This window comes from Pseudoliparis swirei, chromosome 14 (genome assembly GCF_029220125.1).
Source record: "Pseudoliparis swirei isolate HS2019 ecotype Mariana Trench chromosome 14, NWPU_hadal_v1, whole genome shotgun sequence".
In the NCBI taxonomy this organism is placed as follows: domain Eukaryota; kingdom Metazoa; phylum Chordata; class Actinopteri; order Perciformes; family Liparidae; genus Pseudoliparis; species Pseudoliparis swirei.
Genome location: NC_079401.1, coordinates 3,206,373 through 3,226,597, shown reverse-complemented (window position 1 = coordinate 3,226,597; position 20,225 = coordinate 3,206,373). Strand labels below are relative to the sequence as shown.

The following is a 20,225-nucleotide window of genomic DNA, read 5'->3' as shown; positions in this document are numbered from 1 at the left end:
TTATGCTTACTTATACACAAAATAATTACATTTAATAAAAAATGATTAGTTACATCAACTTGACATTAAGTTGTACAATTATTTAAATTGGGAAATGATTTAATATTAAAAAAATTGCAAAGAAAAGAAAAGGTGAACATATAATTCCTCCTGTCACCTTTCAGCTGCACACCGGCTCTCTCAGCTTCTCAGCACGTGCGCACCACGTGGGTGTGCCCATCCGCGTGACGTCACCGCACCATGCCGTGTACCCCGAGCCCAGGCATCCGTTCCTCCTCACAGTGGCGCGCGCCTCGCCCTCTCTACGCGTCACCTTGTGTTTGGCGTTAACCGGAGCGGCTTCATCAGTGAAGCAGAGGACCCCCCGGGACTCACTTCAGTCCGTCCGGACCGGGAGACGCGGACGTGGTCTACGGCGCGCGCGCGCGCGGGGGGGCTCGCGAGGAGGGCAAGTTGTAAAATAGATGAGAACTTCTATACTTGGGTGGGTCCACCTGGTTCCCCCGCGGGGGGTGGCAGTCGATGCCCGGCGCGGGTCGTCCTCATCCGGAGCGACTTTGAGGCAAAACTCCGTGGAACAACTTTGTAAGTACACTTTGCTTTCCCGCTGAAACACGCTCACGCGCTCAGAGTATCGTATAAGTATGTAGTGGATCTTCTATTCGGCGCACATTGTACACGTCCACCTTTGACGTCCAGTTGCCGTCGGCCCGTCGCCTCCTTCCCGCCATGAGAACAGCGGTTGATGTCTTTTCGAATGATGCTTGAATTATGCTTTTTCTTTTTTTTTAAGGACCGAATCTGCGACTTTTGGCAAACCTTAAACTTTAGCAGGCATCACCAGACACGTCGGGCTGAGCAAGTAGGTGAGTCACTTGTTTTATCAACTCTACACACACACACATACACAGTGAAGGCACATGCCAGTGGAGCAGGTGTGCTTTGTTGTGATTTTTAAGATCCTTGTGCAACATTTTTTTCTATTTCTTCAGCGCAACTGCAGATTGGAGCAGAAATCTCATGTGAAAACTTAGACTGCAGCTTTCCAAGCATCCGCCTGTCAGCACATATCTGTGAACACGTTGAGTTTCACACTCACACAGGAGCACAGTTTTAAAAAATGCTCCTTTTTTCATGTTTCTGTGTGGGACCTCTCGAGTTAGACAAAGACTCGCCAAGCATGTGGAGCGTGTATCGCCATTGTTGACATCTAGTCAAAACAGTCTGGGAGTGAGATTAGAAATCATCCTCGGAAAAAAAAATTAATTGTGGAACATCTTCCCGGGAACGTAAACAAACGCTGTTGCCAAGCATGTTTGTGTTTGACCGCGACGCGGCTGTCAGGTCTTTTTGGGAAACTTTGGTTTCTTACATTTGGATTTTGAAAAGAATCAGTGAGAATGTTTTTAAAAGCGGTAAACATTAGCAAACGATGATACGTCAACGCCATCTTGTTGCTACTCGCACGACTGAAGCTAAACGCTACGTCCTAAATATGGAACCAATGCCGATTCATCCTGTGCTGACCAGCTGATGGTTGCTCCAGCTCTAAATCCCAGTTCTTTCTTCCTGTTTCACCAGGATGGCCGCAGACTACTTTTTAAGGGCGCTTTTTTGACTTTCGTGGGAAGAAGAAGGCAACATCTTTTCTAATTCGCGATCCCCGCCCGTTTCCAGCCACGCGATGGTTCAAGACTTCAACCTGTGCCACAGCGCGCTCCACATCGACGCCAGCATGAGCCCGCTGATCAGCGCCATCATGTTCGCCGCGGGCTTCCTCGGCAACGTGGCCGCCCTGGTGATCCTGGAAATCCGCCGGCGCAGAGACAGGAGGACCGGCAACGCGTGGCGCCGTTCGCTGTTCCACGTCCTCATCACGGCGCTGGTGGTCACCGACCTGGCGGGCACCTGCCTCATCAGCCCGCTGGTGCAGATGTCCTACTCGCTGAACATGACCTTGGTGGGGATGGCGCCCGAGTCTCACGGCGTCTGCTCGTACTTCGGCGTCAGCATGACCTTCTTCAGCCTGGCCACCATGTCGCTGCTCTTCTCCATGGCGCTCGAGAGGTGCTTCGCCATCGGGTACCCCTACCTGTACAGCCGGCACGTCACCAAGAAATGCGCCTACGTCACGATCCCCGTGGTGTTGCTGATGTGCACGTTATTCTGCCTCCTCCCCTTCGCCGGGTTCGGTAAATACGTCCAATACTGCCCCGGGACGTGGTGCTTCATTGACATGAACCCCCAGTTGCGGGGGGACCGGGTGTACGCCAACCTGTACGCCACGCTCATGCTGGTGCTGGTGCTGGCCACAGTGGCGTGCAACGGCTTCGTGGTGTACCAGCTGTTCCGGATGTTCCGGCGGCGGCGGAGGAGCGGCGGCTCGGTGACGGCGGCCGCCAGGTCCAACAGCGAGCGCAGGACGACGTCCATGGCCGAGGAGGTGGAGCATCTCATCCTGCTCGTCTTCATGACCATCATCTTCATCATCTGCACGCTGCCCCTGGTGGTAAGTCAACGACTCGCATGCTTTCACCCGTCCTGGGAACGTACACACTTGTGTACAGCTTTTCTTTTTTAGGCGAGTTAAGAGGACTAAGTCGATTTACTGAAATGTGAACACCGCCTGGAGCGCTTTCCTTTTCGGATGTTTCCATCTATCGAGGGAAACGAGCGACTGCACACGACAACATATCTGCTTTTGCCAGCTTCCGCCCTACCAGCCAGACGCAACCACAGTGTTTATCAAACATATGTCAAAATGTCCCCCAGGGCAGATACAATGGGCTCCACGCACTTTGCACATGCTGCCAAGTTGTAGACAGGAAACTCTGCATCGGTGCCGTTCCACAGCTGCTTATTCTGATCTTTATCCACAGATGTCATGAAAGTGTAATGTAGAATAACTGAGATCTGACTTTTTTTACTGACTTGTTTTTCAGCTAGAGTATGAATCACCATTTTTACAAGCACGGCTGTCACAATCCTATAAAGTGCCACTTCCGTGGTGGTTTCAGTTCAGGGTTGAATGTCAGAGAAACTAGATAAGTGTATCTAATATATATTCGGTAAATATCCTCTATGTTTCTAAAGAAAACCACATGCTTATAAAGTAGGGAAGGTAGCAATCTTACGTAATTGTGAATGTCCTTTGAAGAATCCGGGATTTGATCAGTTATGTCATCAGGAAGCAATTCAGACACAGGCCGAAAAGAAAAGACGAGGGTCTGTCTCAGGAGCTGTAATTCTACACCAGATACTCTTACGTCAAGAATTCCTTCATGTTATTTCCATGGCTTGAGATAGATCGATCAATATTGCTGAACTTGAGTTACTCGCTCTCAAAACCTGAGAAGTCTCAAACATCTGATGTCATGAAGTCTGGAGCAGAGGTTGATTGATGGATGGATGCAAGGATGGATGCATTGATTTGAGGGATGGCTGGACGGGTGGGTGGGTGGCTGGATGGACAGATGGATGGATCGGTAGGTGCACGGTGGGATGGATGGATCGGTAGATGCAAACCGTCAAATGAAAAATGAAAATAAAAGTGCCGTCTGAGCGCTGCTGTCTGGAAATGGAGTCACAACCTTCATTTCTGCGATGATTGCCAAACTCTGTCCCAGACTTGATTTAATATTGTCCTAGACTAATTAATGACCTCTGTGTTGTCACTGTAAAGCTCTGTCGAGTGTCAACGTAGTCGCACTAAATTACGTATATATATATATATATGGACAAAAAAACGCGTGGCTGTCTTTTTCATGACATTAATGAGTGGGAGCGGCCTGTGCCGGTTGTGAATGGATTATAAGAGGACTCGCACATTCACACCTAGAGCCACAAGAGGGAAGCCCTTCATCATGTAGCCTGTGTTCTAATATATCCTCTGAACAAAATAGAGACTACATTCAATCTTATGATAGATTATATTCCCTTACATTACGAAAACAAGGAGAATCCCTTGTTATTCATTCGAGGGCTATCAGAGCTTTCACCACAGTCGATGTCGGCATCTATTAATTCTTCTCATACTGGGAGTCTGACGCTGGGGAATCGCTCACCTCGGTCTCTCCTCTCAGATTTCCCCCGAATGGCCACATGAGCGTCTCCATCTGTCGGCCGGCAGGAAGACGGAGAAAAGCTTTCACCATATTTCATTCACCGCACACATTATGTGATTATGCCGGGGGGGGGCGTCGGGGTCCTACAGAATACATCAGGGCTGCACAGAAAGTCCTTTTTGTTTCCGACATCAAAGTCATCAATGTGTCGCCTCCCTTTGTGAGCGGCAAGCCGAAAATCTGACTGCCAAAAGTTGTTTTTGAACCGCCCACGAATATAGATCGAAGCAGAGCATTCTGGGAGATAAAAAACCCGTTATGAATCTTAAATCAGCTTGATCTTAATTCTGTGCAAAAGCTCGACGGGCGCAGCCACAGTAGCTATCGATGTTTTATGTTTGCTTTGTGGTCACATGCATGCCAAGGCTACACATTCAAGTATTATAACAAACACACACACACAGTAAAGTTATATTATATATTCAATATTGAGCGTTTTGGCACAGAAAAAGAGACGCGTTGTCCGAGAGCCGGAGAATCTCCAATGTTGAGGACATTGCGTGCATAGCAAAAATAAAGAAAGTACATTTCATCCCATCTCAGGACATGGCAGTTCTCCACGAGAGCGCGATACGTGAAGGCGGCCGTCAACCGCGTCACTCTTTTTCATTAACTTTACAAAAAGCGAGACGGCCACCAGCGCTAGCCAATCAGAGGGTCTGTGGAGCAGGCGCTCACGTCACGACAAACGGCCACGTTGAGTGAGACTTCCGCCATGTGACTCACCTTCTGTGCTCGGCGCACGTGTGTAAACATGTTCTTGAAAATGAGACTCGCGCATCGACCCCGGTTACACACTCCCCATCAGCATGTTTTATTTCGCTTCCTGCCGGTGCTGTCAAGGGACAAGAAAAAAAACCGCCATGTCAATATCATTGGTTGCCTTTTTGTCAGGGAACAGATCCGACTTTACTTTCACATTTATATTCATTGTTCCTCTGGCAGCAGGAACTTCTAACACCTGCGAACAAGTCAAAAGCGTCCATGGATTGTATTCATGCGCTGGTTCCCAACCTTGGAGCCATTAACTCGGGGGGGGGGGGGGGGGGTGAACCACAGACAGGAAGCAGTGAATGAAATCAGCTGCTCGACGGCGGTTGCCTTTTCTAACAAGGTCAGCGACTCACACAGCGACGTGAGGTGGAATGATGTTCATCTTCTGCCTTCAGCTCCATCGATTCTGATCGGAGGACGGTTCGAAGGCTGCGCATATTTGTCATTTCACAAGGCGGACGTTCAATACCCAAGATTATGTTCCACATCTGATTGTTCTGCTCCGCAAAGGCGACACCCAGGAACCAGATATGGTTCTTTCTGCCATCCGATAGACACGGGGGTAGGTGACTATCCTGCTGAACTGGCAGAAACAGAAACAAAGGAAAGGTCACTGGTTGCACAATTTGGTCTTCATGTGCTGCTGTGGGATTTAAATCAGGCCGTGATGTGGTCGTCCGTGTGCCTGCGGCGAGCTCATTTCATTCCCCCCCCGCTCTCTCTCCACCTTTCAGATCCGGGTTTACGTCAACTCCACGATGAAGAACCTGGAGGAGTCCCACCTGGAGGACCTGAAGGCCCTGCGCTTCATCTCCATCAACTCCATCATCGACCCCTGGGTCTTCATCCTCCTCTCCCCCGGCGTGCTGCGATTCTGCTGGGCCTCGTTTTGCCGGAAGCCCCTGAAAACGTTCAGGGGCTCCATTTTCAGGTCGTCCATCATCGCCAAAGAGCATATCCCCGGCAACCTCGAACTGTCCCGCCCGACGCTGGAGGACAACGAGCATTTCCCCTCCGTGGAAACTCTATGACCGTTGTTATTTCACGCATGCATGAATTTATTGGATGGCGCGGCGTTTCTTATCCACCTTATGAACGTGTTTCCATCGGATAACGGGCCCTCTCTGTCTAACGTACAAACATTTGAACCCCTCCTTCATCTTCATAGTGTGAAAAGCTCGACGTCTCGCCTCCTTTGCTGCATGTATCTTTGTGCCAGTCAATAAAAAAATGAAGTCCTACAAAAATGAAAAGAGGCTGTTGATTGGAGCTGGACGAAATGAGAGACTTCATTTAAGTGCGAAAGCCCCCGCCGTTGACATCGAATAGATTAAGTATTAAAATGACGAGTGCGGTAATGTAGACTTAGAGACATTATTCATAATAACACCATGTCTAATTAAGAGATTACATTATGTGATTACGGTTATGCACTCTATGCCCATCATCCGCCATCAACAGGCTGAACCACGACCTCACACACAAATGTTTCAGGGATGAACGAAAGGCAAAAGCACATTACGACCAATCGGGGGCGGGGGGGGGGGGATGCTCATGTGAGACAATAGTCATGTTAAAAATAATAAAGGTGACAAAATTATGGAAGTAGGGCGTTGTGTTGCAACAGGTGAGCGACCATGATATCATGACATTCACACATGGTGAACTCAAAAATATTTGATTTGAGATATTCGGAGCATGATTCTTCAGTCATAGTTAGCACTGTTAGCTCTGTTAGCTTCCAGCCCCACTGAAATGCTCTCTTCTACCACCTTTCAAAGAGCACGGCTTGTTCTGTCCTTAGAGCCGACAGGAACCCACAAACTAAAACATGGCCCGAGTATCAAGCCCGTTCAGCTTTAAACAAATACTATACTCTTTTTATTTGTCAGCAGTCCTTCGAGGACTTCACGTAACCTGAAAGTTCTTCGGAAACTAGGAGCCGAGCACGATTTATTTCTGACTCATTCACTTTACAACGGAAGCGCCATTCGACCCACATTGGTTTAACTAGCGGACATCTTGAAATGGTATTTCCAATGTGCGTTTAGGGGCCCATTATTCACGTGGGACAAAGGAAGTCCATCTCAGAGTGCAGCTAATAGCCCAGATGGAAAAGGTCATGATCTGGTCACTGGTTAAAATCCCTATTGATCACTGTAAACAGGTTGAAGCATGATGAGACGCCACCGGTTAGCTGCCACACCCACCGATGGACCGCACTACTGTATACTATATACAGTATAGTATACAATATAATGATTCCTTGGAAAGAATATAAGCTGCTGTAGATTTGTTTGCAAGATCTTTCTCACAAATACAAAATATATACAGTACATATATATACAGGACTGTCTCAGAAAATTAGAATATTGTGATAAAGTTCTTTATTTTCTGTAATGCAATTTAAAAAAAAAAATGTCATGCATTCTGGATTCATTACAAATCAACTGAAATATTGCAAGCCTTTTATTCTTTTAATATTGCTGATTATGGCTTACAGCTTAAGAAAACTCTAAAATCCTATCTCATAAAATTTTAATATTTCCTCAGACCAAGTAAAAAAAGATTTATAACAGCTGAGTGTTTGTCAAGGCTCAGGAAACCCTTGCAGGTGTTTCGAGTTAATTAGACAATTCAAGTGATTTGTTTAATACCCTACTAGTATACTTTTTCATGATATTCTAATATTTAGAGATAGGATATTTGAGTTTTCTTAAGCTGTAAACCATAATCAGCAATATTAAAAGAATAAAAGGCTTGCAATATTTCAGTTGATTTGTAATGAATCCAGAATGCATGACATTTTTGTTTTTTTAATTGCATGACAAAAAATAAAGAACTTCATCACAATATTCTAATTTTCTGAGACTGTCCTGTATATATATATATTATTTTTTGTGGTTACGCAATGGCAGCATGGGTCCAGTTCAAAATGAAAGAGATTGGACCTGGTTTGTTTTAAAACAGAGAAAAAATGTGTGAGCGTCAGGTAAACTTTCGGGTTGCGAACCTTAATTTGAAGGCGTCATGGGTGTGTGCGAAAGTGTGTGTGTGTGTGTGTGTTGTGAGAACATCAGTTTACTGGCTCCACTGTTGGTTCCGAGGTTGGCATGAAAACACTTCGTTGTTTACGACAGCGTCTTGCTGCTTCCTGCGGTTGTGAGTCTCGCATCTGTGCATGTAGTTCCCCCCGCCCCCCCCCCCCCCCCCACACACACACACACACATTACCTTTGTGTTATTGCAAATATTCCCAGGTGCATGCTGGTACGTCCGTGGGCCTACAATAGGTGTGAACTTGCGCGCGTGTGACAGACAAACGCCCCCGACCTGAATGTCGTCTGCTCTGTAATTATAACGCGCTGCAGATGGAGCTGAATGCACTGAATGTCTACGTGTGTGTTTTATGTCTTGTGTAACTAAACATCTCATCCAGCGAATATTTGCTGTCCGATCTGCTTTGTAACCCTTTTCCCACACACACACACACACACACACACACACACACAGAGTTTAGAGATGAGTTCCAGATGTGGCTTGACTTTCAAATAGAAGTGTGCATTTCAGTTTCTCTACGGCTGCCTTGAGGAATCAAATAATAAGCATCTTAAATTTGTTTTGCATTTTTGCGAGACGTCGTATTTTCCCGTTGAGAATTCTGCTTTTCTTCCACCTGGGTGTCACATTTTCATTTGGGTCACATGACTTTGCACTCGCAACTTCCACTGTAGATACGTGGGAAACGTAAAGTAGCAAATACTAGTAGCAAGTAGTCGGCTAACCAAACTAGCCAGACGGCAAATGTATGCAAACGTTGCTTTATGTCTGCTCAATATGTAAATAAACACCATAATATGGCGATGATATGACAATGCTGTGTTCAGTTGGTTGTGCTGCAAAAAAAGTGACGTTTAAAAAACGGCCACGAATGAAAATTGTAATATTCCTTGTATTGTATCTTATCGTCTATTATATGTGTTATACAAGTAAAATAATGCCGTCCTTTCTAAGCTCACAACACCTCTAACTGCATCCATTATGGGATAACAGGACCAGAGTGCCGAGTCAACCTGCGATGTCGAAAGCACACGTCATGTGATCACGTTATAACATTGTTTACCCCCCCAGTAATGACCCATAATTCACTCCTTATATCCTGCTTGCTCTGTCAAATGAATGTCCCACCAAAAAACAGTTACATCCCACCGCCCAACCAGACCCCAGGAGCACATCAGCATTATTGAGTTTATTCCACGTAATTGATTAGTTGATTAATCAACCCTGTCCGGCTAATTGGCTAATGCGGTGACTCCTTGTGTTGCGATTAGGTCAGAGGAAGGAAGGAACTGACTTGTGAGTCTAGTTTGTCTGCGAGAGCGCAAATGACTGTTCATTCCCGATAGTGGCACCAAAATATTGGAGGCATGACCTCTGTTAGTAGGGACTATCAGAGGTCATGTGACCCGGTGTGCGCATGTGTTTTAGAGAAGTTCATTGTGTTTATTGATGACAGAGCCGGTTGTCCTCATCATAGCACTTTATTCACTGCTTTGATATAAGAAACCGATGCTGTCGGATGAAAGCAGTTGAAATGTCAGTTAAAGGCTAAAAGGGGAAAGCAGTTAAAACCATTGCAAGAATTATTTGGGTTAAAGGAAACGACTTCGTCACACCAGAAGACTTTGAATGTCAGTCCGCCAACACCATCAAACTGAATAATGTTTCTATTTTTTTTTTTTTTTAGAACTTCCTTATGAGTCAAACTGAAATTAGTCGGTTAACAATTTTAGTTTTTTAAATCAAATAAACTGTACCTGCCCAAGTTATGTGCACATGTGTCAGGATGTAACACTAATACCTAGGAAACAGGAAACTGGCGAGACGTTTAAAAATAATTTGACCGTATTTGATTTCTCATCTGCCTGGCATTTGGTAAATTAAATGTTTTGCCCTATTTTCCTGTTACGGCTTTTAACTTTAAAACTGCCGGGACCGAGCTTCTGGGAAGCAAACACAGCAAAGTTTACAAAAAAGTACTTTGTGGAGTTACTGACTGGAGTCAGGGATGCAGATTGAAACAGTGGTTGTTTGTCATCAGCTCTAATCTTTGGAACTTTCATAATCAATATTAATGCACGTCTGGCTGTTATAACCGATGTTTGACTGGAGTGGATCTCTTAGATCTTTTGCCGGCTGCAACCCAGGTACACAAAGTACCAAAAAGGGTTACATACGTCTTGCCGCTGGACTTTTCCATTTGAAAACTTAGCTCATCTTCCTCACCGTGATTATAATGAAGCAACATTCTTCTGGAAATAGCCTTTAAAATAGCCTCATCGGTCCTCAAGGCTTTTCTCACAGAAATCACATTCAAATCACATTGTAAAGATATTTGAAACCACAGCATCGCGAGCTGAGAACCGCTCTGCCTCCATTTGAAAGGTTGCCTCTTCCTCTTTAAAACCCAATGTGGGAAGATAAGTGTCCCTTGATAGCAGATGATTACTGGAAAAGACAAAGTTGTATATATAAACACACCATACTTCCTCCATACTTACTTAAAGGTAAAACACATTTGCCGATATGGAGGGACAAGACTCCCGTTTGACATTTGTATACAAACCGAACACTTTATATATTTATATATTCATACACAGATTCTTTGTTAATTGGACACGTATGGGTAGTTTTGGTAAAAAGTATTAAACTTCCAACAGTGCAAGATTAAACTATGTGTTTATTTGATTAAATGTAGGCCGTAAATATTAGCTTGGCCAGCTAACTAGCTTGAGCAACGGGTCAGCTAGCTGACTTTTTGCCTGGAACATATTGCTCAAGTATTTAAGCATTATATCTTGGAGCCATTATGTAGCCAAGAACATTTATTCATATTTCTTTATTTTCAGCTGGAGACTTTTTAGCAAAGTCACAAAGTTAGCGATAGCTATCTCGCTAGTTACAGCTCACACAATCAGCTAGCAACAATAGATAAACACACATTAGCTGTGAACGAGGCGGCTTCGTTTGTCTACTTCTGTGTAAATCTGCCACCGGCATCATTGTAAGCTGCGTAGGCCTATTATTATTTTTATTAAACCTTTATTTAACCGGGTGAAACCCATCGAGATTAAAAATCTCTTTTTCGAGGGAGACAACATCTGAAACACATAGTTACAAACAAAAAACACAGAACAAGACGAGTTAAAAGAAAGTTAAAGTTAAGAGACATCGACATAACCTGTATGTGCTGGAATGGAAAGCGTGACAGGCTGTAACTAAGGGCAACGGACCAATCCTTGTGTTGCTTCTCCAGCTGTGAAAATTACAGTCCACGGTGTTAATGAAGAGCAACATTAAGATGAAATGTTATGTGGAAAGAGTGTTCGCCATCTGTTTTGTGTCTCTCCATCTCTGAGTTTCTTAACTGCTGTGGAGGGATTTGTGGAGGATATCTAAACTAAAAGGTGGTGGGATGGGGAAGCGTTGGACGTTTTATCGCGCTCAGTTAAAGGCCGCCGCATGTGTGAGAGAAGCGACCAGGAGAGACGAGTCCGCAGAGCGGAGGCGCCGCTGCTGCAAACCGGCTGTTCCTGCGCCTCAGACTGAGCCGCAGAATTAAAGGTTTTGAAAGAGGAATGTTTCCCCATGAGATGAAGCAGGAAACACTGAATGAAAAACATGAACAGCAAATGGAAACAAAAAGATGCTTGAAAGTCTATTTTCTAGGTCGGGTCATTCCCGTCTAACGCGCGGTTGAGAAACACACAGAATGAATCAGACCGAGTGGTGCGTTAGCCCTCCCCCTTCTTCTTCTTCTTCTTCTCTCTCTCTCTCTGTGTGAAACCACTTCCTCTGCAAAAAAAAAACCCACCCTCCTCCAAGCGGCGAGACGACAGAGCGAGAAGGGGATGGATGAGCCAGAGAGGGACGTCCCTCAGAGGATGACCTCACTCCTAAATGTCCGCTGTTACACAAAGTGCCTCCGGACACGAGGAGCAGTCAAACATGGCGGCGTCAGTTACACGTCATTTGAATATGATGCGTGGATCCAATCGGTGGTATTTTCCGCCGTGGGCGATGCTGAGTCACCGCCGGGTCGTGAACTCAGGTGAGCGGAGCAGCGATGAGCCAACACCTGGGCCGACGCCAGCCGGCCGGCGGGAGGAGAGCGGCGAGAGATTTAGAGAACTCACTAAACTCTCACCGCTCTCCTCCCGCCGGCCCACGGACCGACCACTCGGTGAGCCTCCGGGCCAAAGGCCTCAAACACTTCAACTTCCTGAGATGTCTTCTGGCATCCGGTCGCACATTATGTGTTGTGTACATGTGTGTGTGTGTGTGTGTGTGTGTGTTAGAGCTGTATGTGAGCCAACAATGAGCCCTGTCAGGACCTGCTGTAAGAAATTGATTCATGCTGGCAAAACACACACACACACATACACACAGAGAGACACACACATACACACACAAACACACACAATTATACACACACATACACACACACACACACATACACACACACACAGCCATACACACACATACACACAGACACACATACACACACAGACACACACACTTATACACACACAGCCATACACACACATACACACAGAGAGACACACACACACACACACAAACACACACACACATAAACACACAGACACAGACACACACACACAAACACACACACATACACAGCCATACACACAGCCATACACACACACACAGCAATACACACACACAAACATACACTCACACACGCTCTCTCACACTCACATTTACACACACCCACACACACACTCACATAACAAGCATTGTCGTTTCTGCCAAATTGAATTGTTCACTCGTCTGTCTGTATGAATAATAAATAAATTATAATAAATATATAACCTCAGGATGGGCATCTTGATGAAAGCGGGCGGAAGCTTCCGCGGTCTTCCTGCTGACGTCTCCGTTTCTCTTTTCAAAAACCAAGAAGAAAAGCTGAAGTATCACATGGTCAGAAGTATTCAGACCCGCTGCTCATATTTAACTCACATGCTGATATTTCAGTTTTTCTTTTTTAATAAATTTGCAAAAATGTCTCCACGTCTGTTTTTTTCTGTCAACATGGGGTGCCGAGTGGACAGTCACGAGAAATAAAATGAACTTTTTTGATTTTAGCAAATGGCTGCAATGAAACAAAGAGTGAACAATTTAAAGGGTCCTGAATACTTTCCGTACTCCGTTCCTTGAGAATGATTCAGAACTTAAATAAATAAAAATGTAGGCCTTTCCTCTAGATCCCCTCAAAAAGGCAAAACCATCTCTATCATATTTTTCTTCAGTATCTACAAAAAAAAAACTAAATGTCCGAGTATGAATGTCGTCCAAAAGTCAAACCTCCATGAGATCCTGTGACGACACAAAGCCTCCCTGTGAGAAGGAATCTTTTGCACATATTATTTTGGAGGGAACATTGAGCATCGGGCCGATCTGGCTGTTGTATTGTTGTTATGACAACATACTGTATATATTGTTATGCCATATCTGGCAGGAGGATTATTAAAGTGACGGTCGATTAGGTTCCAGGCTAAAGGCCAAAAGAACGTGACTAATATTATCCCATGACCTCTGTGTAGGTCGTGGTCGATCACAGACTCACCCTTCCTGGTTCTGATGGTTATCTGATGTGATCGTTAGATATGAGCCTCGTCTCTATTGATCGGTTCTGTGGCTCTTTACTACTAGTCATACGTTTACGACGCTGTGTCCGTGTGCTTTAGATAGAACTGGAGGGGTTAGAGATCCCATCTGGCCCTGGAACGCCCCACCATGCCTGGTGACCTTTAACCCCAAAACCAGTTAAATTAAAACAAATTACAGCCTGCATCGTAGCCAGGGGCTGTCCAGTACATTATTGTCGGATTTCCAATGGTCCTTGAAGATATCGCGTGGGATAAATGCTTAAAACAACCAAATATATTACAACCTGACCTTTAAGTCTCAGTTCAAATGTTGGCAACAATAAAACAAAGAAATATAACAATAAAGAAGAAGACTGGACATTGTAACTTAATAAATGTAAATATATAAGTATATCGGGCTGTAATGGAGACACATTTATCAAATAAATGATGACGACATCGAGGCAGGACCAATCAACTTCTGACGTAAACAAACGCCTCTCAGCTGCATGGAATGTGCATGATGTCATCGTAAAGAGGAAGAGCACCGGAAGTGAAATGTTGTCACATTTACAAACTTTAGATATCATTCTTCCGCACAAGTCAGCCTCTGTTAATAAATAGCTGTTTCAACTGGCTCCAGTGTGTGTGTGTGTGTGTTTAAATGAAACTGCACTCGGTGGTCTCGCTGTGATAAAACCGCTACAGATAACTGATGGAAGAGAACCAGAACGTGCTCGTACGCCGGAATAACAAGATGATGTTGAACCCCCGGAGCTCTTCCTAAATATTGACCCGTCTCCATCTGTCTATTTATTCCCTCCTTCCTTCTCCTTCCTCCCACACATGATCCTCCTCCACCTTCCTCTGATCGCTCTCCATGTCTCCCTCCCTTCCCATCCATAAATATTGATGGAGCGTCCTTATCGCTTCTTCTCTGGACTCCCTCCGAATCCCCCGGTGGGCCCCTGGTGAATTACGGTATAAACCAGAGGGCCTCAAACAGCTCTTTAAGTCTCCTGTAAGTCTCCTATATCCTAACGTCTATTCCTAACCACTCCTCCTCGACATCAATGCTATACGTCGTGAGGCCAAGGAGAGTAAAGATGTGAAGGAGAACTCACGAGGACTCAGGACAGCGGATCCGACTGCGACCTTCTCGACGTGATGATGTCATAGAATACGGCCCCACGTGATCAGGCTGTGTGAAGAGTGAGCGGCTGAAGGAGTGAGACGGCAGCTCACGATCAACTCTGCTCCAATAGAAACCCACGATTGTGCAACATCAATTAAAACTCTCTAATTATAAATAATTTTAAATATTAAGACTACATCAACAAAACACATATTACACATTAACAAAAAACTAAAAGTAAAAGAGTTTGGAACAAGGTTATTAATCACTGATCTGAAAAGTGTAAATGATATTGTATTATATTAAAGCAGGTGTGGATTCAACTGTCTGGTTATCCGTTACTATTCAACTGTCAATAATGTATTTTAGGCCTTGTTTGTTTGTTTTTTCTTGTTGAGAATGAGAATTTGTTTATTGATAGTTTGCTCATCATCATTTTGACTCAAGTTCGATGTAAAAAGTAAATAGATAGCTATATATAAAAGGAAATGGTTGTCTATTCAGACTCGGATCAGTTCTTCCTGATGCGATGTGAGGTCAAAGGTCAGCGATTTCGTATGTGTGATTATAAACCCCACCGAGGAGAATTCGTAATTTTGGGCAATATAAAATAAACTGAAATGAATTATATGAAAACGATTATTAAACCCGTCCAAAATAAGCATATTGTTGTTTTCCTAGAAGGCCGACGGGGGCGTCACTTTGCCCGCTGCCGCCCAACGGCATTGTGGGTCGGTGTTCTCTTGTTTCTGGCCCGGTGGGTCCTCTGAAGGAGCGCCGCTCCTCTCCAACAGCTGCCGTCCAGACGCTTCCACCGCCGCCGGGACGTGTTCCAACACGAAGGGGAAGCTGCTTTAGGAATGCATCCGGCTCCCGAACCCGCGGACGAGGAGCTCATCTGCGTTCCTAAAAGCTCTCTGTGAAGTAGTCGTGTCACGTTGTTCCTCCGGGGATTCTTTCTTTTAATAAAGTGCAACCATGGAGCCGTGAACCCGACAGGCCTCCACCTCTCTGATGACTCTGCACCGCCCGCTGCATTTGAATGGCTTTTTTGTATTTTAAAACTGGATGTGAATGATATTCACATCGGTTATGTTGTCATCATATTTTGGGGGGGGGGGGGTTCCTAGAAATCAGACTCTCTCTTCAAAGCTCAAACATCATGACGCATGTAAAACACACCGACCTAGACCTGGCAATACATCAGATCAATAATTCCGTGACTCGCAGCTGGATGGTGCCGTACGTTGATAAATAAATAAATAAATAAATACCATCAACAAAACACGGTTACATTTTCTTTCCTTTCTGTCCGTTTATTGTGGGACAATAACAGAGATCAATACATCCTGCTCCACCCTCCCACCTGACATGTCAATCAGGTTTTTTTATCCTCATCGATGGAGCAGAACCCGACGTCCCAGCGGAGCATCAGGTACATCCCAGCGAGCCCAGAGACGATATTACCAACACACGCACGTCCAAGCCGGGATGGATTCCCATCCTGGCGTCGAGCTGAAGAGAAGCACGGCTGATGTGTGCGTTGCCTTCCGGTGTTTACGGCGCCATTTTATGTTTCCGTAAAGAGAGGAATTCACTTCTTTTTTCCACCAGCGCGCGGCGGCTAACAGAAACCTTCTGGTGGGCTCAGATGGAGACGCTTTCTGCTCCGGCAAGAGAAGGACAAGGAGCCGCAGGAATGAGGCCCAGATCGGCCAAGTAGATGATGATGTCGGCCTGTGAATAATTAGAAATAGAAAGAAGTGAAAACTTTGCTTTGCACTGGTCAGGGGGGGTCAAGCCGGGGAGTGATCCAGGACCTCCATCTGTCTGCTCTCAACCACAAAGTCAGAGGCAATCAAGGTATTTATAAAAAGGTAATGTCCTCTTGAATTAATGAAGACTTTGTTTGGCTATACCTAAAAGAGAAAAAGGCCTTTGAACTATATTAAAAAGTGAAGCAGAGCGGTGACCTCTGGCAGAGTTGGCCACTCCTCTGCTTTCTCAGTTGGGTCCGCTGAGGAATGCCGACCTCTGCTCTTCCTCCTTCCCTCCCTACTCTGCAATTAGTTCCCAGTAGAAACATTTGCCTTTTAATCCACGCTGCATTCGGAACAGGAGAGATCTTAATCCGCCGAGGGAGCGGAAATAAACTGTCAGCAGACGTCTTCATTTATTTCTTCTGTTTTTGAATTTTTAGTTTAATTTAAATAGCCCAATTTCACAAATTAAGAGTGCATTACAATCTGTACACGTACAACTTCCCTGACCTTTGACCTCACATCGGATCAGGAACAACTCCCAAGAAATAGAAAAAAAACCTTTCATGGGGAAAAGAGGTAGAACCCTTCAGGAGAGCAACAGAGGAGGATCCCTCTCCAGGATGGACAGAATAATAGACGTCGTGTGACCAGGAGGAAACATTACGGAGTTACAACACATTCAATGAGTATGACAGAGTGTATGAATAGTTAGTTGTAGGGATGGTCCTAGTTTACTCCAGAGGTCAAAGGTCAAGGACACTCCAACAGGACGGACTCGTCAGAATAGAGAGTCGGGCGGCCTCGTGAAACGGGCGATGTTTGGAAGATCCGTGAAGAGGTTTACCTCTCCACTCGTGGAACGTCATCACGACTGTAAAAGCCTCGAGGGAAGGAGTCAGGAGAGAGAGGGTAGTAAAGGAGGCATGAGATGAAAGGAAGGAACCCAGAAGAAGTGCAATAAAAGGTTTTGTCTGAGAGCAAAGAGTCCGAGAGTCTGAAGGTAAATAAAGCTTGTCCCTGTTTATGTGACATTCAGAAAGTCACAAGCTCATCACGAGGGAACATTTATAACGGATTGTTGTTGTTATTGTTGTTGTTGTTTTTACACATAAACACGACGTGCGTGTCCTCCGGTGACCTCTCTCTCCTTTGGTGCATCGCTGTGGCAACGTGATGACAGCTTCCTGTTTCACTACCAGAGGCTCTGAAGATTGAAATAGCTGCTTTAAGGGGGAAGAGGAACCCAACCAAAGACACACACACACACACACACACACACACACACACACACACACACACACACACACACACACACACACACACACACACACACACACACACACACACACACACACACACACACACACACACACACACAGGTCAACGGGTTTAAGAGGATCCTGGATCAGGAGCCAATAAGATAATGACTGTGGGAAAGAGACGTCCTCCACAAGTTCATGTTATGTGCAGACACTGAAAATAGTTTTCCAGCCAATATTTTGTATATATTTTCGTAAACATATGAGCAGATCAACCCAAAAAGATACAACCACCAAAATGTGATGATGTCCCCATCAAACCAGAATCACGCCTGTCCATCGTGTCGTAGTCAGCATGTAGATTCTCAAGGTGGATCTGTGAGGTCTCGGTGACCTTTTGACCCCCATCGGTTCATCTCGAGTCCAGCTGGACGCGTTTGGGCCAAATCTGAAGAGATTCCCCCCCGAGGCGTTCCTGAGAATAAACGGACGTCTCCCACATGCTGCCAAAGTCACGCCTCTCGGCACGTGTTCCTCATTTCTGGCGTTCAAGTGAACTTGTGGAAACTGTGAACTTATTTGCAGGACTCAGCGGCTCCTAAAACGACGGCAATGCAAAAATTATTGTGAAATCCTACGAGGAGAAAGAAATCAAACACCCAAAGCCTGGAAAGGTGAGCGTCGCCTGTGTGACGTCATCGTCTCACCACACACTCCGGCTGAAACGCCGTGTTTCCAGACGGCGGGAGCTATCGTGTTCCTCTTCCCGGAATTGTGTAACAAACCCAATAAAAGCCTTTTAGCTCTCTAGCGGAGATGCTTCTCCCTCTGCCTCTCTCTCTCACACACACACACACACACACAGTGTCTGTATCAACCTGCGTAAACAAACCAACTTTCACTGAGGATCAACACATACAAACACACACAGACAGACACACACACACAACACTAACACACAAACAAACACACAGTATCTGTATCAACCCGAGTAAACAAACTGACTTTCACTAAAGGCATCAACACACACACTTCACACACACACAGGTCTTTTTCAACACACTTAACAAATGCCGCCGTCGCTTTAAGTGAAAGGTTGGACAGAACGTGTGGGTTCTTTGGGGAATTAAAATTTTTGTTGTGTTATTTTTAGTTTATTTAGTGGAATCCAAAAGTGGTTAACGCTTCCAGTGACAGTCACGCAATGACGCTAAATAACATTAAAGTCTGAAAAATAAACGCTCAGCACGACATCGTCTGTCGTCCACGAAAACGTTGACATGTCTCCGTGTTATTGAGAGGCTCATCAGGTCCTGTGGGCCTCACAGCGCTTCAAGGGGAACCAGACGTGTTTCCACTTATTGTTTATTGGACGTGGGTGGAGGTCACAGGAGGTCTTCAAACTCCATCAGTAACAAGGTGCAAATTGTCCAATATTGTGCAATAAAATCCAGTGAGGAAAGCGTCAATTAAGCGTTTCTTGCAGAAAAACGCACACGCACACATTCCTGATTGAAGGGCTGACGGAGGAAAAGTAAGTGAGACCACCTGTGTAGACGAGGAGAACTATTTTGGGACTATTATGTAACTTTACCTCGTGATGAATACAGAAATTAGGTTCAATGAACGTCTTAACGCGCACATTAACATTCTAACGTTTGATTTATTCCTCCCTCGTGACTTCTTTGTAAATTTCAGGGATGATGTCGTTAGCCTCACAGTGTGTGTGTGTGTGTGTGTGCGCATGACCTGCAGTGCAGCGGTGACGTTTCATTTCCCTGAAACGTTAACACCGGGTTCGGACCGATTGTTTGTCGAGACTTTTCCCACTTAAAAAATAAATTGCAATTTGCGGCTGTGATTCATCGCGGTCGAGTATTCACATCCACGTCGCTCACATGTTTCCCCCGAAGCCGATTATGAGTGAATAAAGAAGCCCGTCGTGTATTTGAGAGGTCAGGAGAGATCAGAGTGTGAGGTCACCGTCACGAGGCGGACGTCTCATGAAGATGGAAGCATAAATAAAGTCTCGAAAAACAGAGGAAGTGGAGGAGCTGACTTCTTGTTTTACCAACTAATTCTACAGACTCGTCCAATGTTGACTCATAAGTTTCTCTTTGCCCTTTTTATTGTGACATCGCTTCTTCCATTATTGCAGAGATAAAAGGGAGAAATTACCCTGTCAGGTTCCCATGGCAACGCACCAATGGCAGCTGGCCAAATATGAGCAGCGACCTCTCCGGGGGCTCATGAATGCCAATAAAAAGATGGAGCGCAGCTATGTTCCCACATTCACACAATACATATATATTTATTTATATATACATGTATATATATTAATTATATGTAAATATATATATATTTATATATAGTCTATATATAAATAAATAAATATATATACTGTATTCATATATTTATTAATATATATACAGTATATATATATTTATTTCTATATTTTAATTATATATATATAATTTATATTTATATTTTAATTATTTTAT

At 44.8% G+C, this 20,225-nt stretch overlaps 1 protein-coding gene across 2 annotated transcripts; it reads left to right on the top strand.

Annotated features, from left to right (window-relative positions):
* Positions 1–293: 293 nt before the first annotated feature.
* On the top strand, positions 294–6,133 carry ptger2a (prostaglandin E receptor 2a (subtype EP2)). Of its 2 annotated transcripts, none has more exons than XM_056431253.1 (4): positions 294–585; positions 794–862; positions 1,582–2,509; positions 5,633–6,133. In XM_056431253.1, the coding sequence occupies exons 3-4, from the start codon at positions 1,685–1,687 to the stop codon at positions 5,927–5,929; spliced, it is 1,122 nt and encodes a 373-aa protein (XP_056287228.1). In that variant the 5' UTR covers positions 294–585; positions 794–862; positions 1,582–1,684; the 3' UTR covers positions 5,930–6,133. The 2 variants fall into 2 exon arrangements, with proteins under 2 accessions (XP_056287228.1, XP_056287227.1); XM_056431252.1 differs by having other exon boundaries at positions 794–866.
* The last annotated feature ends 14,092 nt before the right edge of the window (positions 6,134–20,225 follow it).

Coding starts and splice junctions, on each gene's coding strand:
- ptger2a (XM_056431253.1), top strand. CDS start 1,685: ATGGTTCAAGACTTCAACCTGTGCCACAGCGCGCTCCACATCGACGCC. Junction 2,510..5,632: donor TCTGCACGCTGCCCCTGGTG/GTAAGTCAACGA, acceptor TCCACCTTTCAG/ATCCGGGTTTACGTCAACTC.